Here is a 26,680-nt window from a genome sequence, read left to right as displayed (position 1 = left end):
AATATTTTATAGAGTGAATATTGAGATGTGGGCAAAAACTCGTGTTTCCATTGATCGACGACCAAGTGGGCTTCGCCATATGTAGTTCAAAACTTCAAATTCACATTTTTCTTTTCTTTTTTTTTCCTCAAAGGAAATTAAAAATGTTAAATTCAAATCCATAAGTTTTTAATTTAGTAGTGGATCTTTAACTGCGCCAAAAAGCCCGAAAATGACAAATATGGTTTACTAAAAGGTATTATATATATTAAATTTAGTAATTAAATAATTAATTTTATTTTTAATTTTTTTAGAAATAGTAACTTTTTTTAAGAATTAATTATTCAGGATCCGAACACAAAACCAGATAAATAATCTAACCTATTAAAATTATTCAAGATTCAAATAAAATTAAACAGCGTAAACCTTGATCTATTTGAATTAAATTATTAAAAATCATATTTCATATATTAACAACAAAAACACTGTAAAATGTATATATATGGACAAACTAGTTTGTTGGAGTTTCCTTATTGATTTAAAATGACCAGATCTCTAGTTCTTAAGTCTATTTCTCTAATACAATGGGACAAACAGCTCAAGTCATTTTTTAAACAAAACAAACAACTTTTTATATGGTCTTTTTTAATGTTTAGTTGCACATCTTATATCAATATGGTCGTTCCTAATTAATAAATTACCCGATTTCATTATGAACTAAATAAATTCTTTGCATTTAGTGGAACAAAATATACAATTATCTTTCTGAGTTAGATGTCATAAAATATTTTCCTACTGCCCCACAAAATTATTCGAATTTCACCTAATGGAACTGTTTTCAGTTTTGGAAAACTTTTCATCAATTTGCAAAACGAATCTCAAAAAAACAAAAAAATACAAAAGAAATATTATTAAGTTAAAAATATTACGCAAAATAACATGCCGTTATCACCATAAAATTTTCAAAAGTTTATTAATAATATATTAAAAAAAACATTGACGAATTTAACTATACCTTTAAAATATTTAAAAACTAATATATATGATCGTAATAACAAGATTTTGCATTGAACTATAATCGGAGCTGCTGTAGACTGTAGTGGGGATTATTTTAAATTTTTAATGTGTAGATGATAGCTGTCCAATTTAGTCAGCCAACATGAATTAAAAAACCTGTACTTAACAGTAGGAAAAAGTAGTTGACTTTATATTGGAACTGGTCTTAAATCTTGCTAGATATTAAGTAGGGTAAATTACACACAGTAGCCATTGATCCACTTTTAATTTCAGATTTTGATACTGTGGGCTGGACCTTTCAATTCTTAGTCATTCAGCCAAAAACTAACCAAAAGGCCCCTGACGAAACTGAACCCGGTTTGTACGTACGGACCGCATCGTTGGAATCCAAGAGAACCGGATTTGTACGTACACTGTTCATCGACGAGAAATGCATTAAATGTTTTCTGGGTTTCGGCGAATTTGACACTTGAAATTGGAATTAAAAATTTTAAAAATTGGTTGGGCTCAGAAGTTTTTAATGCTAAAAAGTTTTGACAAGACTAAAACTCATGATTACCTATTATAATAGAGATTATATTGTAAGATATTTACATAATTGAGATTAGAATTCTGGGAAAAAAACGAATATCGAAATTGTGTTACGGTGAAGAATCTAAAGTTTTCAGTTGTTGTTTTACAAAGTTTGAAGGATTGAAGGAGAGACAATCTGTGTTCTGGGTAAGAAATTCGTGTTAATCCTATTAATTACACTTGAGAACGTGATATGAAAGTAATGATACGTTTTTACAAATTTCTGGGTTCATAAATTGTTTTGTTGGAGATTCTTTTTGTATTTGTAAACCCAAAATTATCCAAAGCAAATTGAGAACCGAATGGGTATTCAAAATATAGTTATATACTTAACATAAATTATATTTAGACTTTTATATTTCAATTACCCAAATTACAATTATAAAATCGAAGTTAACGTACACTCGTACATTTATCAAAGAATATGTACGTACACTACTAATTATGTATCTGGTGAATTATGTAAAGATGAATGTTTTACGTACACGAATACATATAGGCATGGTAGATGCGAAATGAATTGTAATGGTGTGCAATTTAGTATTGGAAGATCGGTTTTACATGAATGAGAGTACGATTCGTTGAAATATTATATATGCATAATCTATATTAAAATATACAGCATACATATAACTTACATAATAACTTAATCTTGATGTCAAAAAAATAAAATTAAAATTTTTTCGTAAACAATGGTTAGAGAATTTTTAAACTCATTTTAAAGTTGTATACGTGTACGTGTATCTCAATATTATCGTTTATGTTTAAGGGTTTAGTTTAAAATCTTGTTTATTCTCAACAATTTTAACTCACTAACAAAGATGTACGTACATTATTATCATGTACGTACATAACATTTTTCAAAAGTAAGAGAAACAACTATACTTTGACCATATATTTTTATTTAATTATTATATATGAATAGATTTATGGAGAAAACCCCAAAAGATATTTTATCTAATCAAAATAACCAAAGGTTTCTAATGTACAAACTCAATAAATATTTTGTTTGCCGACTTTACAATAAAACAAAATCTAACATGTTTATTTCTATTTTAAATAATATTTTATTTATTATCATTTGAAGACAATTCACGATTAGCAATATCATATAAATATATGTGCGTAACGGTAATAATATATACGTACACGGTAGTAATGTGTACGTACACGGTAGTAATGTGTACGTACACGGTAGTAATGTGTACGTACACGGTAGTAATGTGTACGTACACGGTAGTAATGTGTACGTACACGGTAGTAATGTGTACGTACACGGTAGTAATGTGTGTACGTATACCGTAAATTACATATACGTACATTTTTTTATAATGAAGGGTATAATTGTAATTTTGCACTCGTCTTCAACCTCTGCAACCCTAATTTTGCAGCCGCTCGTTAACTCATTAACATCCGAAACTCCTCGCTGCCGACTACTCTTCTTCATCTCCGCCATTTGAGTATGAACAATAATTCAAGAAACCAGAAAATCCTCTTTTTGTTATCCTTTACCACGAGCTCGATCGAAATTTCTTCAACTTAAGCAACGACTAGAACTCGCACAGAGCCTCAATCGAAATTTCACTTTCGATCGGAGTTTGTTTTTCGTCGGAATTGTTCTTCGTCTTCGACAAACAGTTTTTGATTTCCTTTGGTTGTCAGAAAGTTAATAACGTATTTTTGATTTAATTTTAAATTTAAATTTTGGTAACCAGAAAAATAAAGAAACGAAACTGAACCGCCTCCTTTCATTTCTCGTTCCAGGGCAAATTTGTATATTTTTGGCTGAGTGGCTAAAACCTGGTTGGGCCAGCCCACTTTGTCTTTCTATGAAAGAAAAAGTCAGAAAGGTGTCCACGGTGAAAATTTCTTTATTATATAAAGACATATTTGGGAGCAAAAAGATTTATGAGTTGAAAACCTTTCATTTGCTGCTTCTTTAATTCCAAAAGAAACCCATATGGAAGCACCTTCTCCTTTTTTTTCTAGATCTAAACCCAAATGTCGTCTGTCCGATCCGGCTCAGCCGCTCAACCTTTTCCGGCTTGGATGCTCCTCGAGCAAAGGCAATGATATGGAAGACACACCTCCTCCCTTTTTTTCTACATCTAAACCCAAATGTCGTCTGTCCGATCCGGCTCAGCCGCACAAGCTTTGCCGGCGTGGATACCGTTCTCATCCTCGACTTTCTATGTGCTTTTCGTGCAAAGGCAAGGATATGGAAGACAGTAGGTACTATTACTACTGTGTTACATGCAAATTGGAATTCCACAGAGGTTGTCACGTCTTTCCACCGGAGATAAAACACATTTTTCACCCCTCTCACCCTCTAACTCTCATTTCCGTAGATCCGACTTTTGATTTTTCACCCCGAAACTGGAAAGACAAGTCCTCTACAGAAGAATCGATATATGAAGTTGATGATGATTGTGAAGACGACGACAACAATAGTGATGTTGCTGCTGATGATGGTGATGGTGACTCTTTATCCAATGGTGCTTCTACTCGTGAAGAAGCGGTACACGAATTTGATAAGGACTACGAAGACGACGTCAACAATAATGTTGTCTACGAAGACGATGTCAACAATAATGTTGAGGCTAATAGTAATGACGATAATAATAATAATGATGATGATGATGATGATGATGATGATGATGATGATAACGATGATGATGTTGTTGATGATGATGATGATGATGATGATGATGATGATGATGTTGTTGTTGATGATGAAGATGATGAAGATGATGATGATGAGGATGAGGATGAGGATGATGAGGATGAGGATGATGATGATGATGATGATGATGATGACCACAATAATGATTATTCGACATGGGCTTTGGAACTCAGCATCAACAACGATGATGATGCCTCTAAAAATGAATTGGTATACAAAGTTGATGATGACTACGAAGAAAGCGTCAACAGTAATGCCGTCGCTAGTGGTGTTAGTAATGACAATGATGGTGATGGTGATGATGATTATGGTGATAGTGCCTGTTTATCTGATGGAAATCACCTGAAATGCAAATGTTGTCAGGTTCCACTACAAAAGGTATATTATCATTGTTCTATCTGCAAGTTCTATCTTAATGCGACTTGCTCGATGAGACCACCACCTCCCACTATCTCACACATCAAAAGTCATGAGCACACCCTCACCCTCTTCCCTATACGACTTCCTTTTCCTTGTGATGCATGTGGCTTGTCTCTAAGCGAGACCGATGATCTTGTTTACGCTTGTCTCCCTTGCAGCCACATGGTCCACAGATCATGTATCTATCTACCTCGTGTCATTAAGATCACCCGACACCCACACCGTCTCTCTTTCAGTTTATCCCTTCAACCTGGTGATTTCTTATGTGGAGTCTGTCGCCAAACCATCGACGTCAACAACGGGCAATACTCTTGTAATAAGGGATGTCATTATGCTGTCCATTCAAAATGTGCAACGAGAAAAGAGGTTTGGGATGGAAAAGATCTTGAAGGAGTGCCTGAAGAACCCGAGGAATATATGGAGTCATTTGTTAGGATTGATGAGGAGACAATTCAACATTTCAGCCATGAGCATTATCTAAAGCTTTATGAAAAGAACAATATTTGTGAGAAAGACAAGGTATGTGAGGCATGCACCCTTCCAGTAATGATCTCTCAGAGATATTATGGTTGTATGAAGTGTGATTTTGTTCTCGATGAAGCATGTGCATTTCTTCCTCGCAAAAAATACCACCCATTACATAAACACCCACTTACGCTCCACGCTTTCCCACTTGGTCGGATCTCCGGGTTCGGTCATCTGTACCACTCGGCAAGCAACATATTCATATGTGATGGTTGCAGCCGAATTGGTTGTGGTTTTGTGTACAAATGCGGTGAACAAGATTGTACATTTCTCGTAGACGTCAACTGCGCTTCTCTTCCAGATCCTTTCATTCATGGTTGTCATCCACATGATCTCTTTTTCAATTTGACGGAAGGTAAATGCATGGGGTGTTCAAGTGATTATTGTTCATCCTATTACCTAGAATGCATTAAATGCACTTCTTTTTTGGGTATTAGATGTGCTACTTTGCCTACTAAGGCACACTACAAATACGATAGGCATCCACTCACCCTATGCTACGGTGATGAAGATACAACAAGTGGCCAATATTGGTGTGAGATATGTGAATCAAAATTAGATGCAAGCAAATGGTTTTATACATGTGAATTTTGCAGCATCACTCTCCATGTCAACTGTTTACAAGGGAAAGATATGTACATGAAGCCCCACTACATCTTCAAATTGGTTTCTGGTAGATATGAAGTTGAAATTGCTCGAAATGATGGTAACACTCGGCCACTTTGCTCTCAATGTAATCTTCTTTGTGCACAGACTTTGGTATTCAAGCAGATAGGCAGATACGAAAGTTGTTGTACTCTTGATTGTCTGGCAAATTACATTTGGAAATTAGCATTGGCCAAAAGAGAAAGGTGAGAGGGCACCTTGACAAAGAAATCTAATGCTAGACGAGATGACAAGAAATGCGTAACGTCTGAGTCTGATAGAGCTAAGGTATTTCAATTTCAAGAATTTGTTTTTAAGTCTTTTGGTTTCCGCTTTGTTTGTTTTCACTGTTATGTTCAGCCGTTCAGGTTTATTTGTGTGTTTAAACTAAATTTTCCAGAATAATAAGAATGCATTTGTTTGCATATATAGACTTGTGTCGGAACGATGAGAGTATTTTCACTATTTTGGGAATCGAAAGCGGCAGCAAAGAAAAAGAAAAAGAAAAGTCTCTGAACATGTCAATGTATATTAACATACAGTATGTATAGATCGAAGCTAATTGGTATTATTACAAGCCAATTAGTTGATTTTAAGAAACATATAACTCGGCTTGTCCGTCAATGAAAAGACTCATGAACTCTTCTCCATCCACAGTTTCTTTCTCAATAAGGAGCTGTGCAAGCTTGTGTAGGATATCAATTTGTGTTGTTATGATCTCTTTCGCTCTCACGTACGCCTTCTCAACGAGCTCTCTCACTTCCGCATCAACCACATCCGCTGTTGCCATCGAGTAATCCTTCTGCGATGACATCTGCAAACAAAACATGTTTTGAGAGCTGGAAACAACACAATAAATTATGAAAACCTGAGTATCGAGTTTTATATACTTACACTTTGACCCAAGAAAGGGTTTCCTCCTGCTCCACCAACTGCAACTTGTCCAATCTTTTTGCTGAACCCGAATCTCTCAACCATTTGGCGAGCCACCCGCGACACTTGCATGAAATCATTTGATGCTCCGGTTGTCACATTCTCGTCTCCAAAGATCACCTCTTCTGCAACCCTACCATAGGTGAAACACAATAAACATTGTTTAACACTCGAAGACTACTCTTGTAAATCAAAACCAGTACAGTTTCAGTTGTAAACTACCTTCCACCAAGTGCAACAGCCATTTGGTTCTCAAGGTAGCTTCTGCTATACAATCCGGACTCTAGCCTCTCTTCGCTAGGAGCGAAAAAGGTGAGCCCACCAGCTTGGCCACGTGGAATAATCGATATCTTGGCCACTGGATCATACTCCGGCATAAGTGCACCAACTAAAGCATGCCCAGCCTCTGCAAATTACAATTTTATTGAACAGTGAGTGGTCAACACAATAATAACACAAGAAGTAGCTAGGATCAGTAGTATCTAACCATGGTAAGCAACAAGTCTTTTCTTCTCCTCAGAGACAACAGCGTTCTTCTTTTCAGGTCCAGCAATGATCCTCTCAAGAGCATCAGATATTTCATCCTTGCTTATCTCCTTAAGCTCACGTCTAGCAGCAAGAATCGCAGCTTCATTCATCAGGTTCTGCAAATCAGCACCAGTGAAACCCGGAGTTCTCCTCGCAACTTTTTCGTAATCAACATCCTTCCCAATAGCTTTTCCTCTAGAATGCACCTGCAATAAACCACACAACATTATTCACCACACTGTCTCCATTGTTTCACTCTAACAGAAAATGAAAGCAAGAAGAAACCTTAAGGATCTGAACTCTTCCGGCTACATCAGGCCTATCCACTGTGACTTGCCGGTCAAATCTACCAGGTCTCAGCAACGCGGAGTCAAGAACATCCGGTCTATTAGTGGCAGCCAACACAATGACACCAGAGTTACCAGAAAACCCATCCATCTCAGTCAAAAGCTGATTAATAGTCTGTTCCCTCTCATCATTTCCACCACCCATCCCAGCTCCTCTTTGTCTACCAACAGCATCAATCTCATCAATAAACACAATACAAGGAGCTTTCGATTTCGCCTTCTCAAATAAATCCCTAACTCTAGAAGCACCCACACCAACAAAAAGCTCAACAAACTCCGAAGCAGCACACGAAAAGAACGGCACTCCAGCTTCTCCAGCCACAGCTCTAGCCAAAAGCGTCTTCCCCGTACCCGGTGGACCAACCAACAAACAACCTTTAGGAATCTTAGCACCTAACGCAGTATACTTATCAGGATTCTTCAAGAAATCAACAACTTCTTGTAACTCAAGCTTAGCTTGATCAGCTCCAGCAACATCACCAAATGTCACACCGGTTTCAGGCACTTCCTGAAACTTCGATTTCGATCTTCCGAAATCCATAGGACCTCCTAAACCTCCAGGACCACCAGCACCTCCTTGACCTCCTCTAAAGAGATAAAACAACCCTCCAAAAGCCAACAAAGGAAAAAGCAAATTACCAATGAAATCAAACAACCCATTTCCACCTTCTCCTTCAGAAACAGATATATCAACACCATTCATCGCCAAGATATCAATCAAATCAGGATCATTAGGAACAATAACAGTAGCACGACGATTATCAACAGCTGTTAACTGAAGAACAGAACCATCTTTACTAAACTTCACTCTCTCAACTTTACCTTTCTTCACAGCATTTAGAAACTCACTGTATCGCCATTGTGTTCCATCAGGAAGATCTGATGATTGAGCTTGTGGATTCGGTGCTGTCATCAAAACGTTTTGACCAAAAGTCGACAGATTTGGTGATTGAGCTTCAGCAGTAATGGTTGGTGCTGGTGGTTGAACTGGTTCGTTAACTGCTAAAGCTTGTGGAGATGAAGATGAGAACAACAGAGCTGCTAACGCAGCTTGTGATGGTAACGATTTCATTAGCTTCTCCGATTGAGAAATTTGGTATCTTTTTCGAGAGATTACTGAGAAAGGAAGAGACTTTGTGGTGGTTTTTGGTGTTGGAGCTGAGATTATAATTTGAGAACCGAGGAAATTTGAAGAAAGTAGTAATGGGTTTGATGATGTGGTCGCCATTGAAGCTCTCTGAAGAATAAAGATTCGATTTTTATGATGATTGAATTTGAAGAAGAGAGATGTGAAAAAAGGAAGGAGCTTTGAATTGGAATTGAAGGAGGATTCTCTGAGATTTTTGGGAGGAGGATTAAAGAGAAGTCTTGAGTTTGAGTGATTGCTTCAGGTTCGTCTACGTGTGTTATCACATATCCAGTCGTGATACTAGCGGACACGCAAGAGTCTAAAAATTTGAAGAGAGCTTCTTATTGGGCCTGCTTCAAACACTGTGGGCTTTAGTGTTGTGTGTTTTGTATTGCCAGAAAAATAAACCCCAATGTCCACATTACCTACGGAAGAGAGACTTCCATTCGATGAAAGATATATAAAAAAAAAAAAAGTTTAAATCTTAATTTGTGTAAAAGTAACAATAAAATATGGTCTCTATAGAATTCATACAATTAAATTGCCTAAATCGAATTGGTACGAATTATTAACTGGGATAGTAATAAAGCTAAACTTTTCACTAAGTCAAACTCGATTCATAAACTGTGTAATTAATCTTTTATTGCTATAATACATAATATTTAATTTTTGATCATATACATAATATTTAATATTTAAACTCGATCATGATACAATATTAATGCTTATGCGAGTAGAGTTTATACTCTTCATGTCCCAATTGGTTTATTCTGTATTTTTTTTATTGGATTTATTCATATACTTTTTGTTCAATTTATATTGGTATCATTCTTTTTTTCTAGGTAAGAAGGAGTCGGTACATAAAAATATTTTGGTCATAATTTTGTAAACCATTGTATCAATATTAATCATATGTTTTGCTTCGGAATGAATAACAATCAACAACCACGATGCAACATTGTGCTTGTCTACGGAGATCAGGACTATTCATATCCATTGCATCAACTCAAGTGTAGATTGTTCAACATATTATTGGCATAACCCAAGGATTTTGATTCCATTCTCTTAATACATGCATCTAGAGATGTGTGGATTTGGAGTTCATTGGTATTTGGGGGAATACATCTCTCTCCTTGCCAAGTAGAAGATCTTTGCTTGCCCATTCCAAGAAAATAGAGGAATAATGAGCATCACTACTTTATTTTATTTTATGTTTGTTTTATTGAAGAATACTTTTTGTTTATTTTTTGCACAAAAGTAAAATTCATATTATCTATAATTTAATTTTTTTATCTAATTTTTTTACTACCATATGGCTTAATTTTATATTCTACCAACTACCACATAAATATGTAATAGTTAAATAATATTACTTTCATAATCTGTAAAACATTGTAACCAATTGTGAGTGCAGAGTAAAGCTTGTATATTCTTTGGAAGTCAACAGTTTAAATATGGAGAACTAATCTAATTTACTATAATCGTTTGATTAAATTCTCACCTACATTCGTTTATCTTGGTTCATTATTTTTGGTCATTTTTATTAAAGGTTAGTGAAACATAGCCCCTGCAAAGAAATTAAATCAAATAATCTTTCTATTTTTTTCTTAGGATTTGATTACTCTTTAAGCTATAAAATATGAATTGTTTGCCAAGAAGAAGAACATGACGATTTTTCTATGAGATGTTAAAAATGGGGCAACATCAATGGAAGGAGGTTGATTATGGTGGGGTATCCATAAGTCAGTTAGTGTTTGTGTCAATAACAATCTTTACTTTGGAAGTTACACAGTTAATGGATCGAGCTTGGCCATCTTTAATTTCGTTATTAAAAAGTTTTGCTTCATTACAGTCCCAGTTAATAATGAGTTCTTACCCATTTGGTTTAGACAATTTAATTGTATGAATTTTTTCTTTAGTAGACTAGATTCTAGTACATAGATGTTGATAAGAAATCGCATCTTGGTTTAGTACTTCGATGCACAAACTGTTCCTTGAATTTGATTTAGTTTTTAGAAATGTGTATATTTCTCAATAATATAGAAATCTTATAATATATGACATTTTATTAGCAATTAACATGATACAATATTTATATTGAATTTGAATAGCGAGTTGGTATTGGATATAGAATTTTCACTAAGCTAGTAAAGTAATTTACTACTAGAATTTCACTAAGTAATGTTACGATCGTAATTCGTAAATGAGTTAAGCTAATTTGTATTCTTTGATAGTATGGAATTTTGTGGGAAATTTTAGATAATTTGAAGTATTTTAAATTCAATTTTTCAGGTTTGGTTTAAGAAACTAACACCTACATTACTTTGGAAAAAAAAATTAACAATCGATAAAACATTTCATGCATCTCTTTGAAAGTAGCATAAGAAATGTCATTATTCTAATTTAACGGATATATTTTTACTCTATTGGATGTGTTATAAAAAAGTTAGTCACGCTTAACGTTCATACAAAACCATTAGTGGACATCATATGTTTGTTGCAATGTAATGATGCGTGTCTCATCAATTCTTTTTCTTTTCATTTAATAACTTTTTAAACCATTTTGCCGATTTTTTGGGATATCTCTTACGTCCACCGTTGAAATCTACGTAAACTAGTCCAAATCGGACTGCGTAGCCCGTTGCCCATTCAAAGTTATCTAGCAAAGACCATGCAAAGAATCCCTTAACATTGGCTCCAATTGATATAGCGTCTTGAACCATCTTCAAATGTTGAGCGTAGTAATCGATCCTCTCACTATCTTTAAGGTCGATTTTACCGGTACTAGCTTCATCTCTACCATTTTCGGTTATGTACATGACAGGATCCTTGAACTTGTATTTTGCATAGAGAAGGAGATCACGAATTCCTTTTGGATATATCAAAAGCCAATCTGATGCTGCCTTTGGACCGATAGGCACTCCTTCTCTTTCACCTGTGACGCTAGCACAAGGATCAGAGAATAATGTAACGTTTTCGCTTGAGCAAGGAACATCCTTAGCGTAAGAAGATGAGTAATAATTTCTGCCAATGAAATCATATGATCCCTTCAACATTTTAGATTGTTTTGCAGTAAATGTAGGTAAGCGACCGCCTTTTACGTAGTTGACCATGTCAATCGGGTATTTACCGGTTACAAGCGGCTCCATGAAATAGTCGAATGTGAAGGCCATAGCTCTTGCCGCAGCTAACCTATCTTCAGCTGATTCTGAATAAGGTAAGTTCCAACCCGCGTTTAAGGCGATACCAACTTGACCTTTTTGAGATGCCTTATATTTTTCTCTGTATACTTTGACTGCTTCTCCATGTGCAAGAATGAGGTTGTGACCAACAATATAAGGCTCGGTAGCTCCATTTCCCGCGGTGCAGTTAGGGTTTGTGAATTTTGAACACCTTCCTGGAGCCATTACACCAGCAACATATCCTTGTTGCACAACTGTTAATGGCTCGTTCAATGTCATCCAATGCTTCACTCGATCTCCAAAATTCTTGAAACAAATATCCGCATAATCACGGAAATCATTCACAATCTCCGCGCCAAGGAACCCTCCATAAGCATCTTCAAGGCTTTGCGGTGTGTCCCAATGGAAAATGGTGGCGAATGGCTTAATTCCTTTAGACAAAAGCTCATTGATCAAGTTGTTGTAATAGTCAATACCAGCTTGGTTGATTCCTCCTTTTAGATTCTCACGTGGCAAGATCCTCGACCACGAGATGGAGAATCTATAGGCATCGAAACCAATTTGATGTAGTAAACCCACATCTTCCTTGTAAAGATGGTAAGAATCACTTGCAATAGATCCATTGCTACCATCTTTTATCTTCTCCGGATATTTCTCAGAGAATGTATCCCAAATACTTGGACCTCTACCATCTTCATGGGCAGCTCCTTCGACTTGGTAAGCTGACGTTGCAGCTCCAAAAATAAAATCTTCTGGAAAATCACTTCTTCTTAATTTAGGTGTTGAGGAGTGTTTCTTGGCCATAACTTCATTCAAAGCCAAGACAATAATAAACACTAGCAAAGAAAGATATATAGTTCTCATTCTTAATTTTCTTTTAATTGACTGTTGAAACTTGTTTTGTTGTAAAAAGATGAATAAAGCTCAGATTTATATAGGCAAGAGAAATGTTATCGCAATTTGTTGTGTTAATCTATAAATAGAGAAATTATAAGATAGATATAGTATAACAACAAATCTTTTAAGTTTTACTTGTTCATAATTAGTAAACAGAACATTCAAATGATATTATCTAGTTTTTTTTTCTAATGAAGAAAATATAGCAAAACATTCGTGAAGGTTCGTTATCTCTTTTTTTTGTTCTATTGATTTTCTTAACAACCAGAATCGATTATCTTTAGAATTTAAAATAAGGATGGTTACCTTAATCAAATATATATTTGAAAAGGTCCATTTAAAGAAGCCCAAATTATAAGTCCAAGTTTTAGGCCCAATTCACGTATCGCTATGCTTTTTAACGGGAAAATGTTATGTTTTAGAACAGGTGAAACCTAAATGTATGAATTCAACACTATCATATATGAAAAAACCGACTTTTCTCATATGTTATATCCATAAATCTTTGATTGGTCCTGTTACGTACATTAATATTTATCCATAAAATTTCAACATCAACGAAAGCAATAGAAATTGTTGAGGATAAAAGAGTGTCGCTGAAAAGAAGAATGACTGTTGGAATGGTAAAAAGGTGTTGCTGCGACTGCTTTCACAGTGTTGGCGGTGTTACTCTCCACATACTTGGAGTCTCCAGTTACTTATATTTTTGTGTCGCGCATCGCTGACGCAGCGATCATGAAAAAAACATGGCTATTGTGTACACGTTCCAGTACACTCTCAAGCTACAGTAAAACATAGGAACATAGAGATAAATTGATATTATCATAAGAACAAGGAGATTTGCTTCTGAAAATTTTCATTAAACATTGATAGAATTTAATTCTAACGTTGTGTTATCTCAGTTAGTTATTGATTTTCTACAAAATTCCTAGTTAGACACACAATTATTATCTTTTGATAGCTTTCAAAATATTCTTCTTCTTTGACACTCCTTTTTTCCTTTAAACGTGGCAAATTTGGTAACAAAACAAAATACAAATTACAATACGTACCATAAGATGAAAAAACAATTTCTTGTCCTTTGCTTATTTTCATTACAATTCATTGACTTTTTATTTTGCTGTCACTTTGGCATTTGCTTGTTTTGATTACAAACCAATAAAAATAGTTAAACATGAAACATATGAAATTGATGCAAAAGATGGAAAGATAAAATAAGTCAATTCACTTAGCCCATCCATAAGACACACCTGATGCATTTCCCTTCAAGAAGTAGCTGGAATGCGTCGTTGATCTCCTCGAATTTCATCTCATGTGTCACAAACTTATCCAATTCAAGTTCATTGCTCAAGTAGCGTTTAAGAAGAATTGGAATGTGTGTTTTAGCCTTTAAACCTCCAAACAACGAACCCATCAGAATCTTCCCATGGTGAAGAACATCAAACGAATCTAAACATATTTGTGAACCCGGCTTGTCCACCCCTAAAGTTATTGTCTTTCCCCATCCCTAAACAATGATTGAACCAAGAAGTTAAAATCCTCGAACTTATTTGATGTGTTTCTATTTCTTATTAGTTCTTATTTGGTCTTAATTAGGCAGAGATCAATGCAACATTACCTGTCTACAGCAAGCATAAGCTTCTTGAACCAAAGAACTACTTCCAACACATTCGAAGCAATAGTCCGCTCCCCCATCAGTCATCTCATTGATCACCTAAACACAAAAATATCAAAAGTTATTTATATCTCTATTTCCGTTGACGTATTTATATTATGTGCCATTACCTCGCTAACACGGTTTTTCTCACATGTCATAGAGTTTACAAACTCGGTAACTCCAAATTTCTGGCCTGCAAAAAGTTGATGTTCAAAACAATTATATAAGTCATTTTTAATATATAGAAAAATATATATAAGGTATGGAGATTTAAGCAAAAAAACTATCCAATAAAGAAAATCACTAACCAACTTGGAATTTGGTAGGGTTTATATCCACACCAATGATTCTAGAGGCACCACAAAGTCTCGCACCCTCTGCAACCTAGAAACATTCAAACCCTAATCCATCTCATCAACTCATAACCAGACGACTACTTTTATTTTACTTTTGAATGAATGTAAAACCTTATTCAACCAAACAAACCATGTTTCCATTATATGCATCCCTGATTCAAATGTTGTTTCTAACAATTAAAACATGGGGCAGAAAAACCACACAAAGAGTCTAGTTACGTGCATGAGTCTAGTTAGATTAAGACGACTTATTATTAAGACGACATAATTGAAAATTGTAATTTTACCGCTAATCCGATAGAACCAAGTCCGAAAATCACAACGGTTGATCCTTTTTCAACTTTGGCGGTCTCCCAAGCAGCACCAACACCTAAGGAAAATTTGAATCTAACTCCATCAAAATCAAAGAGTAACAAACGTTGAATAATGTTTTTCCAATATTAGTGATTTACCGGTGGAGACTCCGCAGCTTAGGAGGCAAGCACGACTAGGAGGAATCGAAGAATCAATCTTAACAACGTTAGCGACATCAAGAACCGTGTATTCGCTGAAGCTGGAGACGTTCAAGAAATGAAAGAGAGTTTCGCCATTGAGGTCGGTGAATCTGCTGGAATTATCGTATCTTGGCATCCAAGGGGATACCTTGAAAGGAAATTTGCTACATAAGTTGCTTTTGTGAGATTTGCAATCAACACAGTCACCACAGTCAGGCATGAACGTTGGTAGTACGGTGTCTCCTTCTACCACTTCCTTCACATTTTCACCAACACTTTCCACTACGCTGTACATAGTCAAATGTCACTTACGTACATTAATATTTATCCAGGTTTATTATGTATTTTAGTTAATGAAATCTGGCAAACAAATCTTTTAAGTTATTAGTTCGATGTTTTTTAGACCCATTTGTTGTAACCTCCAACGTGAGGTTTGTGATTAGGCGAATTCACATTAAATTTCTTTTTCTACTACTATCTTTCGTTTTCTAATTTTAGGCCCGCACAGGAGTGAACATTCTACTTTCAACTTGACTTTTGCGGTTTTCTGTTTATCATTGTTTTGTTTGCTTTATTATTATTTTGATTTTCGTTTCAGTTTTATATAGAAAATGAAGCCATATAAAACCTACATGCAATTTGATTTGTTTTTTTTGGGTTTAAGAATTGAAAGTAATTAGTTTTTAAAGTTATTAAACAAATTTAATATAAAAAACGTTATTGTTAATATAACTCAACAGTTATTGTTTTTAACATATGATGTGAAAATTAAAAAAAAAACAATTATTTTAGGAACCGATGGAGTATTTTGTAAAAGATATTTTGCAGCCTAACGTTAAAAATATCTTCTTGTCTTAATATTCAATATAATTAATAAAAATAAAAAAATAAAATTTAGAGGATGAGATTAACCCTATTGCCTCGTGGCCTAGTATCCTCGGAAAGCAGGCTGGAGGAACCTGTCGAAACATGACAAAAAAATTGTAAATCTGACTCTTCAGTATCAACGACCACAAAAAAAAATTAAAAAATGTTAAATCAATAAGTTCATATCCAATATAAAAATATAATATCTTGGTTTATAAGTCATGTTAGTTATTGGCAAAAAAACAAAATTATGCCTGGCAATATTGGACATTAGAGTCTGTTTCGTTTCTTTTACCAAGGACATTTTTTTTTTAAAAGAATTATTGTGAGTACCAAATGAACCAACGTTGCAAATCAAAAATTTAGTCATAAGTTCAGATTTGTTAAGTATTTTTTGGTCAATCCGCGAACTTATTGGGTCAAACGTTGTGTCACGTTAACAAATAATGTTGGACCTTATCTAAAATCGTCGAATAAAAAACCAGTTTTGTAAATCTAAATACTAAAATTTATAAATATGACTGTTAAGTATCAACAACCACAAATAAAAAATAACTAAATCCGATTATCTACAATAATAAAATATTTATCTTAGTTTTATGTCTATGTCAGTAATTGGCAAACAAAAAAAACATGCCTGGCAATAGTTGACATTGCAACATGTCTGTTTCGTTTATTTTCCCAAGACCATCGGAGTCTGTTAACATTTTGAATTCGAAACTTACGTAGAAAATAAAGAATTAATCATAAGTTACGTTTTTGGGTCATCCCAAGGCAAGTTTTGAGTCAATATTTGTGTCTTTGATATATATACGACAAAAAGGCATATCGGTTTCAGGCGGATTTTACGTAAAATATTAAAACTAATTTTGTGTAAAAACCTAAAACGAAGAAGAGAAGAAGAAGACGAAAGAGTACACTTACTTGGAGTTTCCAGAAAGTGACGTCACTGTGACATAACGCGGTGCAGATGATTCGAATCCGAACCTCGAAAGGCTGCGGCGGCGCCACCATGATTTCTTCCATCACCAACGGCTCTCCAGCCTTCCTACTAACCGCCGCTGCCCATAGAAACATAAAGTCAACGCCAGTAGTCATATATAGTCAACTACGATAAGATACTTAATGAGTTTTGGGAAGCTTCTCTCTTCACTAACCTTTGCATCGGATCGGTTTATGTGAAGATTTGTTGTCGCTGGAGGAGTTTCCGTTTTCCATCTCTCTGTTTTTTGTTTTGTTTTGTTTGGTGTGTGTTTTTCTGGTGAGAGTCACAATTTGTAAGAGCTTCTCTGTATAAGTGTGTTATCTCTCTGTATATAGACTAATTTGGATTACTAGCATTTTTGTCGGTTTTTACTATTATAAAATTTATTTCTGTGTTTTGTGTTTATCTGCGTTTGGTGGATTTGAAACTTCCTATATAAACGGATTACTTAATTGAGATTTTCAGAATTTTCTTATTGTTATTCATGATATAACTATTTTGAATATGATATAGTTTTTTTTTTCTAACTAGACTATTATCACCATATATATATATTGATATATAATTTTCTATATAATGATCAATTTTTCAGATTTACTTATAACTTATAAGCATTATGAACAATTCTATAAAAATTTCATGACGTGCAGCTTTTCCTACAATACTCAATTTTTTATTTACCTGCACCATACGGTCCATACCAACGATCGATATTTGGCTCGAACATTCAAATCCATAATAAACGATACCGTGCCCAAATTTATCGGAATTTAAGGTAAAGTTGAGATGAGGAGATTATCCAAAAAAAATTTTAAAAATAAAACAATTTTAAACTAAAAAAAACATTGACTTTGACAAAAGAAAAAAAAATTTATTGAAAATAAAAACAATAATATAACTAAGACATAATTTTCCTTCTTTCACTTTTATTAACGCTTTTACTAAATTCTTATAATCTTATGTTTTTTGGACTCTAACTGATAGAATCTCAAAGATATGTTTCTAAAAATTTAGTTGTTTTCTTATTTTTTAATTATCAAATCAGCACAATCATTATTTATAAATAAAGTTACTATGAAGATGTATTAGTATATGTTAAATTCATAAATATTTAGAAACGCTGAAACAGGTTCCAACTGTTTTAAAAGAAATAAAGTGAATAAACAAATATTAAAAATCATGTTAGTCTTAAAAGAAAAAAAATTATGAATAAAACAAGGAAAAGGAATTGAACCATAGTTATTCACGAAAAACAGGGTACTTCAGAACTATTTTGATACACCATTTCTAATATTTAGGGGCTCTAAAAATACCTTTATAATTGGGAGATATGAGGCAAATGTCTTTTTTCTTACCCATAACCACGGTACTTACGATATTGCATGCAACACTCTTTAATATCCGAATATCAGTGCACCATTCATCGTAATAAAGTGCACTTTTTAGAAATCGAACTCCGATCCAAATCCAATGTAGAAGCCTATAAACCCTTACAGATTGTCATTTTTACTATAATTTTACAGTTTTTCCATTTTTACACTTATAAATATATGTATGTAGGATTTATTTTGGCAAACTTATGTACTTTATATCAAATACTAAACCTTAAGAACAATTGCAACTGACTAAACTCAAACATAAAAAATAAAACGCATGTTAAATCACATTTATTTAGCATGAAAAAAAGCAAAATCTACAAACTATTCAAAAATGGGCAAAATCCACAATACCATCCAAAAGCTGGCAAATCCTTTTTTGATTCAAAAATATTTGATGTTGTTAATTTTCTAAATAGAATACCAAAAATTTCTTCATTTTATGTTTTGATTTTGTGGTTAGAGTTACTAGTAAAATGTATTTCAAGCAGAAATTAAAAAGAAAGAAAAAAGAAAAATGATGAAACACATTATGTATATGACACAGCAACAACAAAAAAACTTTAATGTTTCCCTTTTAATATTTAAAAAATATATCTTTAAAGGTATTCTTTTTGTTTCAAATAATAAGTAAATGAACTAATGAAGAAGAATAATAATTAAATCTTGCAAAAAGACAGTATGCGATTTTGTAAATTAATTTGAAATACTATAGATTTCATGGAGTGATGTTAAGTATCTTCTTCTCTTAAATACTATCTCTTTTAACAAATGAAAAGATTTGGTAATTGAAGGAACTTTATTGGTCATAACACTTAACAATTTTAAGAAAAAAATGTTTGTATATGAAAAAAATCATGATAACTTAATCATGAACATTAAAGTAATGTCCTCATCTTCTTTTTCTTTCTTTTTTTCTTGTTTTGTCTCATTGAAAGTGTTTAGCTTGCTTATATATAGATTAACTAAATACTCCAAAACATACAATTCTCATAGAGAGAAAAGTTTAGAAGAAAACTAGAATAGGTGAAAGTATGGAGAGGACAAGTACTTCACTTCTATTCCTGCTTAGCTTACTTATCATATTTGCCTCAGGTATTGATGTATTATACATATATCTTTTAGTTTTATATATCCTTTACATACCTTTCAATTGTTATGTTTTTGTTCATTCCATATTTTCTCTTACAGTAAAAATAATAATCAAAAATATAATTCTACGATCAGAATAAACAAATTTTGATATTGCCAAGAGTCCATGGACAGTTTATGAAACAACCCTGCTTGAAATTTTTAGTCCACCGTAAATGAATTTAACATATATAGGCTCATGTAAAAAACAAATTCTCTCATTGCTATATTCAAAATTTACTTGTACTTTGTATCAATCAATATGGCACAAATAATCTTATTTTTTAAGTTAAGTTTACTAACGTATATAATGTTTGTTTCAGCTGTGAATCAGATAAGAGCACAGACATGTGACGAGAACCTAAGCTCTTGTGAAAATTGCGACCAAAGGTGCAAGGCCAAACACGGACCATCGTCCGTAAGCAAATGTAACGGTCCGGATGGGACGTGCGGATGTGCCTCATTTAAACCAGCCAAACTGTGCATCGGTGCGACTGATATGTGCACTGATAAATGTCCTACAAGTTGTTGTGATAGACAATGCGCTATAAAATATAAGAATGGAAAAGGGGGTTGTGTCGACTATGCTGGTTATAGGATGTGCATTTGCGAGTACACTTGCTAAAACATATAGACAAAATTTGTAAAAAAAATAATATGGTGATACAATAATTGTTAATACTAATTCAATAACTAAGATTAATTAACTAAAGAGAATTGTTGTCAACGTTTGAGATAACTAAAACAAACTACACTTGAAGATCCAACCAAACCACAACACAAACTTTTACATGTTTCTATCTCTACTAATCTAAGGCCTGAGACAGATCAATTAAATACAAAAACTACATTTTTCTTACAAAAGATATACCTCTGCTCTTTCATTCATCAGTAGAAGAATGTGTGTTGTTGGGTAATCTCCGGCCACTTACAAAGCTACTGAACAAATGTAGAGCTCGTGAGGGCTGTGCATACGGTACCATATGAGCCGCTCCTCTCACCGTTGCAAACGTCAGTAGTTTTCCATACTCTATGGCCCAGCCTCCAACCTAGTCACATCCACAAGTTTGTAATCAGTTTGAGAAACTTTTGCAGGGGTAAAAAGTAAACTTGGCTTCTGCTGATTGTATTGTTTAATGGTGTAGGCAAACTACCTGGCTTTTGTGGAACCAGGCTCCATAGGGAACTGTTGTCTTGAAGTTGAGATCTTGAGCAAGTTCTCTTACGAGAGTTCTTGAACCCCCGAATGGAACTACAGAATCTTGATCTCCACTACAATATCGACAATGCAATTAAGACATGAACAGAAGGAGATAAAATGGATCTTTAATAGATGTATAACCTGAAGATCCAAATAGGAGTTTTGTTCAGTATAATTCTCTTCAGAATCGGAAGCATGTCGATGTTCCCATCGATATCAGAGTAGTTTAACACGCTGTGACAGGCAAAGTGAACAGCCAAAAGCAATCAATGTAGAGATATATGAACTCCAGTTATAAATAGCTTCTCTAATTTTGTGATCAATAAAACCGAGAGAAAGTACGATAATTTACCCGCTGCACATTGACCATGAATAAGGCAGATGAGTACGGTTCGCATGAAGCGCCTTTTGTACCTCTGGAAGATTAAAGTAGAACCGTCTTTCATAGGTCATACACACATCCACTCCCATGCTCATTTTAGTAGCCTGCAGTTGTTTTAGTAAATTGACGTATATTTCAACAAAAATTTTGTTGGTGGAACAAAAGATAAAAAAGGGCTGACCATTTTCTTGAGCCTCAGCTCTTGCTGGACGATAGACGGATAACATACATCGAGGAGAACATCATAGTTGTTGACATACTCAGTGATAATGTTTTCAGTTTCACTAATAGCTTCATTGCAGGCCGTGCTTACGTTATGGGGGCTAGCAAATGTGTAATCATCAAAGTCACATTGACTCGTGATTGTGAGTTTTAGTTCATCAGAGATCATGCCATGCGACCAGAAGAACTCGTAGGTAGCTGGACTGTCTCTGTCAAGCTTCAGAAGTGGATTCCCAATCTGATCAGAAAAAAATAAGACAAAAGAATTCAGAAGGGAAACAAAAGAGTTAATGGAATGCAAGAAGAAAGGTTCTTTTGCTTACAGCAACGCCTTTGATGTTGAATTTGAATCCACTTGAGTGTGAATTGTAGCTGAGAATCGCATCAGCCAGTTGAGGTATGTAATGTCCTGTAAAAAAAAAAAATATATATATATATATATATATATAATAGTGATGATGTTTTAAGGTTAACATTCAATACATTTCATCGATATCGAAGACACACCTGCATAGCTTTCGCCAGTAAGAAAGAGATCCCGAGACTTCAACTTTGGGAACTTCTCAAACCATCTCAACAAGAACACAAGCATATCGTTTGCTGTCCAAACCACAAAACATATCAAGAAACAACGGTCTGCTAATATTGTTTGAAAAGGGGATTATAAAATTTACCAGTAGACTTATCCCCGGTGTTGTAATCAGAGCTTTTATTAGAGTAAGACCATCCTACTCCAGCAGGTGACTCCACAAAAAGCAGGTGCGACGCTACACATATTACACCAAGAGAGAATAGCATCATATATAAAATCACAGAGTTCTGTTCTCTTTGCTTAAAATTGTCAAAAACAAACCTTTGTTCCAAGACATGGAGTTAACACGAAGGCCACGGCCATCGCCAGTGGGGTAAAATGGACCCAACTCAGTGAAAGCTCCTCCACCAATTGAAGAACAACCTGGACCTGCAATGCAAACCTCAAATATGAAATATCCTTTACAAATTCTTTAAACATATGCAGAAACTGAGCAGGAAAACACGGACCTCCATTGAGCCAAAGGGTCAATGGCTTTGAGTCAGGTTGTTTCACAGCCTCCACATAGTAATAGAACAGACTCCGACCAGCTTTCACATCGACATCGACATAACCTGCGTATTGTTTGAACCCAACAGTTGGTTGACCTGGCAGCCTCACCACCAAATCTTCTTCCGGGTACCCTTTTGCAAACCACTGCAATGACAGCAACACCACCACCATAGCTACAGCCACAGCCCGCCACGACACACTCGCCATCTTCTACAGCTTTTCTGAAACATACCCATTATTATGTCAAATGAATTATCCACAAAACATTTATAAACCCAATTTAAACAAACATGAAAGACATAAACAAGAGAAATCTACAGAACACCAAATACCAAAAACAATTTTACTGCAGATATGAAACAAGAACAGTTTTGTACATTTTCACAATTGCATTTGGCAACTAAAAGACTACAATGCTCGAATCAATGAGACAAGAAGACAACGTAAGTGATATATCAAACAATGGAGATTCTTTATGTCTCTATCCTCTAAGAGTAAGATCTAAGTTCTAAAACAGTTCAAAAATCAGCTAATTGGTTATAAGAACCCAAACCCAGAAATTTAACAAGTAAAGCATGAATCTTTGAGATACCCATTAAACAAAATCTACAAGAGCAACAAGAGCAAAAGGTACCTAAAATTACGAAATTGGAAAAGAATATCACAACCAAGAAGACTCTAGTCTACTCTTATCTTCTTCAATTCGATATTGGGAGTGAAAACAAGTGACGCGCCTGCTTCTTCTTGGTTAAGTCCGCTTCGGTTCAAATCGGTTCGGTTCAATTTACTCTAATGTGTCTCTTTTTCATAATTTTTATTAAAATTCAATTTAAGGAGTTTGGCCGTAACCAACATCAAAATCAGATCCAATTACAAAATAAGAAAATCAGAAAAACATGCCGATAAATATAAGAAGATCGCTGCTTGTTCATAGATGCTGGCTGAGTGACCGGACATTAGATTCGGCGGGCTCAAGACCTACCGTTTCGTGGCCGCAACCGATAATTTAGAAATTTCGACGAAAAAGACCGATTTCCGTCTTCAAATCAATCTACCACAAGTCTCCTAGAAAGTTAGTCGCCCCAACTAAGCACATCGACAGCGTCAGATATCGTCATGGCAACCTGATAAACTGGGCGGTAACCGTTCTTTCCCAAACCGGTACAAAACCAAATTTCCTAAACTTTTGGGTTTCAATCTGGTTAGATGGATGCAACGATTGTGTTTTTTCCTTACTCTCTCTAATGTTATTACCAATTTTTCTTTTGTTGTATGTTTTTACTTTTTAGTGATCAAATTGATACATGTACAATTCAGTTTTTCATTAAACAGATTTTTACTGTATACGTTAACAAAAAAACAAGATTATACACTATACTTATTTTGCATGCAAAATTCGCTCGAGTTTCTTTTTTTCAAAACTTTGATTTGGTACGATTGGTGTATTATGACTTCGATATATGTAGACACTAGACACTAGACCAGTGAGAAACGATTAATCTTTGGAGATAAATCAAATTAAGGAGAAGAAAAACTAATAAATTCACAAATCTTTGGAGATGAAACTAGTGATATTATTATTTTATAGAAAATTTTAATCTTTCGTTTAGATTATTTTTCAGCCACACAGCAACAGTGTTCAGGATCAGTACGACAATAACCAACTAATGAAAGATTTATGTGGTTTCTACACCACTTCGTGCATCCTAGGGTCCCTTCTCCAGTCAAACACGGGTCTATGCTGAAGCATACTTCCCAATCTTCCTTGATTCCAATTCCTATTTAAACAGATCATTATAATCATCTAAAGGATTAAACTATGTTTATAACAAAAAATAAAAATATAAAATGAGAGTATAATAAGATTGTACCAAGAGCGCTATCAGAACAATGAACCGACGATGTGACAAAAATAATAGTGAGAAGTAATACGACAAGCATATTTTTGGTGATAGCCATTTCTATGATTATCTTTTTGATAACTTTGTATAAGATTTTTCTTTTTGTTAGTAGTATTACTTGGCCATCAGTGGCCGATATATATATACACACGATTAGCCAAATTACGGATTTGGACTTACCCTGAAAGCAGAAACTAGTAATTTCACAAGATTCTACTAAGAAATGTAATGTAAAGAAGAGAAATACAAATATGCAAATATCTTCCAATATTTATTTTAACATTCATATTGTTTTACAACCTCCCAATACTCTTAACTACACAACACATGTAAAAAAATAATTCAAAAATCTGTCATAGGTTGAAAACATAAGAATCTTTCAATTAATTTTCTTATAATTAATAGTAAAAAAGTATTGATTTTGTTACCTTTGATTACTAAATGTATTGATAAATTTGAATATTTGTGAGAAAATATTTATTATTTTCTACATAGTAAATTGATTTTCCAAGATTAATAATGAAAATTTGAATTAAATTTTGAAGAACCTAATAGTTGTAATTTTGAGCACAAATTAAAAGCCCATGAAAAAAAGAAGAAGAATTTAATAGTTTTAAGTTGAAATGATTCATTATTTTACGGATTTAAATACAGTAATTAAATGTATTGATTTGGTTACCTTTGATTATAAAATGTATTGATAACTTTTGAACATTTGTGAAAAAATATTTCTTTTCTATACCTAGTAAATCTTTTTTCCAAGATAACTAAAGAAAATTTGAAATGAATTAGAAGATTTAAATAGTTGTAAGTTAAAATGATTCATCTGCTTTAACTTTTTAAGGATTTACTATTATATTTATTTATTTTGGTAATCAAAAATTTAAACTATATTAATTTTAAAATTTTGAATCTGACATCCAATCATGAAATTACAAAGTTATGGTATGCAAATTAGTGTTAATTTAACATTTTCAATCTTGAAACTTAATTCTTTCTTTAGCTACAAAAAAGTTAAAAGGTTATGAACAAAAATATCATAAATACCATCATCAAGATAACCCTAGCACACTCTGCTAACTTACTTGTTTTATGATTGTAATTACGAGATATGAAAGAAAGAGAAAAAACAAAACAAATGTTGAATTATGACAAATTACTTTATATATGTAGAGAAAGTTGGCCAATTCGCTGTTGTAGACACCATCTTTACCATTTTTGTGCAGTTTGTTGCGATTTGCGAATACTACCTTTTTTCTTTGTTGTGTGTGAGATCATGTAAGTCATGGCCCAAATCATGACCCCAACTGTCATTTAGCTGAAAATGATCTTATAGTCGTATAAATGATCTTATAGTCGTTTAGTCGCTTAGTGATATTATGAAACAAAGAACAGTTTTATATTAGGAACTAAACGACTATAGTGGTTGTTGGTATTGATCATATGATACGATTAATCTTTCAATTAACCACTTTGAGACTAAACGACTATAGTGGTTGTTGGTATTGATAATATTGATTATATGATACGATTAATCTCACTAAACGACTAATTTTATATGATCTCACTAAGCGACTAGTTTTCAGCTAAATGATATTATTTTATATGATACCACCAACAACATTATTCTATATTTTTCAGCTAAATGATCTTTTATAGTCGTTTAGTCGCTTAGTGATAATATTTTATAGAAAATATTGCTCTTTTATCAGATTATTTTGTCACACAACAACATTGATCAGGTTTAGAAGTACATTCACCGAATAATAAAAAGCTTATAGTTCTACAGAACTCCATGCAGCCTTGCGTCCCTGCTTTTTTACACGGGTCTGGGCTGAAGCATTTTTTCCAATCTTGGTTGATTCCAATACCTATTCAATGATAACCATTAAACAAATCTTTATAATCATATTTAAAAGATATAAATAGATTCATAACTAAAACTAAAATTTAAAAGTATGCTAAGATTGTACCAAGAGTGCTATCAGAACAATGAACCGACGATGTCACAAAAAGAAAAGCAAGAAGAAATACGACAAGCATTTTCTTGGTGATAGCCATTTTTGATAACTTTGTAAGAGATAATTTTTTTTTTTCTGGTTAGTACTTAGAGTCAGTGGCCGATATATATACACATACGATTAGCCAATTAGTGATTTTTGGAAT

At 33.8% G+C, this 26,680-nt stretch overlaps 8 protein-coding genes and 1 pseudogene across 10 annotated transcripts; 3 read left to right on the top strand and 6 right to left on the bottom strand.

The window, feature by feature from the left end:
- Nucleotides 1-3,477: 3,477 nt before the first annotated feature.
- On the top strand, nucleotides 3,478-6,335 carry AT5G42280 (Cysteine/Histidine-rich C1 domain family protein; the record flags this gene model as incomplete). 2 transcript variants are annotated; one of them, NM_001344441.1, is made up of 3 exons in its annotated part: nucleotides 3,478-3,558; nucleotides 3,676-4,288; nucleotides 4,570-6,335. In NM_001344441.1, the coding sequence occupies 2 exons, from the start codon at nucleotides 3,981-3,983 to the stop codon at nucleotides 6,050-6,052; spliced, it is 1,791 nt and encodes a 596-aa protein (NP_001330864.1). In that variant the 3' UTR covers nucleotides 6,053-6,335. The 2 variants fall into 2 exon arrangements, with proteins under 2 accessions (NP_001330864.1, NP_199043.1); NM_123593.2 differs by having other exon boundaries at nucleotides 3,530-4,019; nucleotides 4,177-4,288.
- Nucleotides 6,243-9,062, bottom strand: VAR1 (FtsH extracellular protease family). Its single transcript, NM_123592.4, has 5 exons — nucleotides 7,589-9,062; nucleotides 7,263-7,509; nucleotides 6,998-7,181; nucleotides 6,737-6,908; nucleotides 6,243-6,656 (listed from the first exon to the last, which is right to left on the bottom strand). Exons 1-5 carry the CDS (start codon nucleotides 8,876-8,878, stop codon nucleotides 6,435-6,437), a joined length of 2,115 nt encoding a protein of 704 aa, NP_568604.1. The 5' UTR covers nucleotides 8,879-9,062; the 3' UTR covers nucleotides 6,243-6,434.
- Nucleotides 9,063-9,691: 629 nt separating this feature from the next.
- AT5G42265 lies at nucleotides 9,692-9,951 on the top strand (annotated as a pseudogene). Its single transcript has one exon.
- Nucleotides 9,952-11,219: 1,268 nt separating this feature from the next.
- Nucleotides 11,220-12,825, bottom strand: BGLU12 (beta glucosidase 12; the record flags this gene model as incomplete). The annotated part of the gene is made up of 1 exon (NM_123591.2): nucleotides 11,220-12,825. One exon carries the CDS (start codon nucleotides 12,823-12,825, stop codon nucleotides 11,302-11,304), a length of 1,524 nt encoding a protein of 507 aa, NP_199041.1. The 3' UTR covers nucleotides 11,220-11,301.
- A 1,021-nt stretch (nucleotides 12,826-13,846) lies between these two features.
- AT5G42250 (Zinc-binding alcohol dehydrogenase family protein) lies at nucleotides 13,847-17,688 on the bottom strand. Its single transcript, NM_123590.6, has 9 exons — nucleotides 17,390-17,688; nucleotides 17,157-17,293; nucleotides 16,278-16,324; nucleotides 15,324-15,652; nucleotides 15,159-15,241; nucleotides 14,824-14,899; nucleotides 14,644-14,708; nucleotides 14,477-14,572; nucleotides 13,847-14,365 (listed from the first exon to the last, which is right to left on the bottom strand). Exons 1-9 carry the CDS (start codon nucleotides 17,448-17,450, stop codon nucleotides 14,087-14,089), a joined length of 1,173 nt encoding a protein of 390 aa, NP_199040.1. The 5' UTR covers nucleotides 17,451-17,688; the 3' UTR covers nucleotides 13,847-14,086.
- A 1,939-nt stretch (nucleotides 17,689-19,627) lies between these two features.
- On the top strand, nucleotides 19,628-20,349 carry LCR57 (low-molecular-weight cysteine-rich 57; the record flags this gene model as incomplete). The annotated part of the gene is made up of 2 exons (NM_001036919.1): nucleotides 19,628-19,688; nucleotides 20,048-20,349. The coding sequence occupies 2 exons, from the start codon at nucleotides 19,628-19,630 to the stop codon at nucleotides 20,347-20,349; spliced, it is 363 nt and encodes a 120-aa protein (NP_001031996.1).
- Nucleotides 20,345-23,911, bottom strand: scpl42 (serine carboxypeptidase-like 42). The gene is made up of 11 exons (NM_123589.4): nucleotides 23,248-23,911; nucleotides 22,571-22,834; nucleotides 22,383-22,490; nucleotides 22,204-22,296; nucleotides 22,037-22,129; nucleotides 21,853-21,938; nucleotides 21,489-21,767; nucleotides 21,278-21,411; nucleotides 21,067-21,159; nucleotides 20,879-20,996; nucleotides 20,345-20,773 (listed from the first exon to the last, which is right to left on the bottom strand). The coding sequence occupies exons 2-11, from the start codon at nucleotides 22,818-22,820 to the stop codon at nucleotides 20,606-20,608; spliced, it is 1,422 nt and encodes a 473-aa protein (NP_199039.1). The 5' UTR covers nucleotides 22,821-22,834; nucleotides 23,248-23,911; the 3' UTR covers nucleotides 20,345-20,605.
- A 55-nt stretch (nucleotides 23,912-23,966) lies between these two features.
- On the bottom strand, nucleotides 23,967-24,634 carry AT5G42235 (uncharacterized protein). The gene is made up of 2 exons (NM_203140.3): nucleotides 24,485-24,634; nucleotides 23,967-24,391 (listed from the first exon to the last, which is right to left on the bottom strand). The coding sequence occupies exons 1-2, from the start codon at nucleotides 24,570-24,572 to the stop codon at nucleotides 24,225-24,227; spliced, it is 255 nt and encodes an 84-aa protein (NP_974869.1). The 5' UTR covers nucleotides 24,573-24,634; the 3' UTR covers nucleotides 23,967-24,224.
- A 1,463-nt stretch (nucleotides 24,635-26,097) lies between these two features.
- On the bottom strand, nucleotides 26,098-26,597 carry AT5G42232 (Defensin-like (DEFL) family protein). Its single transcript, NM_001036918.2, has 2 exons — nucleotides 26,488-26,597; nucleotides 26,098-26,385 (listed from the first exon to the last, which is right to left on the bottom strand). Exons 1-2 carry the CDS (start codon nucleotides 26,573-26,575, stop codon nucleotides 26,228-26,230), a joined length of 246 nt encoding a protein of 81 aa, NP_001031995.1. The 5' UTR covers nucleotides 26,576-26,597; the 3' UTR covers nucleotides 26,098-26,227.
- Between the last annotated feature and the right edge of the window lie 83 nt (nucleotides 26,598-26,680).

This window comes from Arabidopsis thaliana, chromosome 5 (genome assembly GCF_000001735.4).
Source record: "Arabidopsis thaliana chromosome 5, partial sequence".
Lineage (NCBI taxonomy): Eukaryota > Viridiplantae > Streptophyta > Magnoliopsida > Brassicales > Brassicaceae > Arabidopsis > Arabidopsis thaliana.
This window is presented reverse-complemented; position numbering and strand designations above follow the sequence as displayed.

Bases quoted from the DNA above. Each gene is read 5' to 3' on its own strand.
- VAR1 (NM_123592.4), bottom strand. From the start codon at position 8,878: ATGGCGACCACATCATCAAACCCATTACTACTTTCTTCAAATTTCCTC. The intron at 7,182-7,262 runs GTTAGATACTAC...TGTAATTTGCAG, and splicing joins AAGACTTGTTGCTTACCATG to AGGCTGGGCATGCTTTAGTT. The intron at 6,657-6,736 runs GTAAGTATATAA...TTTTGTTTGCAG, and splicing joins ACCCTTTCTTGGGTCAAAGT to ATGTCATCGCAGAAGGATTA.
- AT5G42250 (NM_123590.6), bottom strand. From the start codon at position 17,450: ATGGAAAACGGAAACTCCTCCAGCGACAACAAATCTTCACATAAACCG. The intron at 14,900-15,158 runs GTAAAATTACAA...GAATGTTTCTAG, and splicing joins TTGGTTCTATCGGATTAGCG to GTTGCAGAGGGTGCGAGACT. The intron at 14,709-14,823 runs GTTAGTGATTTT...AACTTTTTGCAG, and splicing joins CCCTACCAAATTCCAAGTTG to GCCAGAAATTTGGAGTTACC.
- scpl42 (NM_123589.4), bottom strand. From the start codon at position 22,820: ATGGCGAGTGTGTCGTGGCGGGCTGTGGCTGTAGCTATGGTGGTGGTG. The intron at 21,412-21,488 runs GTCAGCCCTTTT...AAACAACTGCAG, and splicing joins AGCTGAGGCTCAAGAAAATG to GCTACTAAAATGAGCATGGG. The intron at 21,160-21,277 runs GTAAATTATCGT...TGCCTGTCACAG, and splicing joins TCATGGTCAATGTGCAGCGG to CGTGTTAAACTACTCTGATA.
- AT5G42235 (NM_203140.3), bottom strand. From the start codon at position 24,572: ATGGCTATCACCAAAAATATGCTTGTCGTATTACTTCTCACTATTATT. The intron at 24,392-24,484 runs GTACAATCTTAT...CTGTTTAAATAG, and splicing joins TTGTTCTGATAGCGCTCTTG to GAATTGGAATCAAGGAAGAT.
- AT5G42232 (NM_001036918.2), bottom strand. From the start codon at position 26,575: ATGGCTATCACCAAGAAAATGCTTGTCGTATTTCTTCTTGCTTTTCTT. The intron at 26,386-26,487 runs GTACAATCTTAG...ATCATTGAATAG, and splicing joins TTGTTCTGATAGCACTCTTG to GTATTGGAATCAACCAAGAT.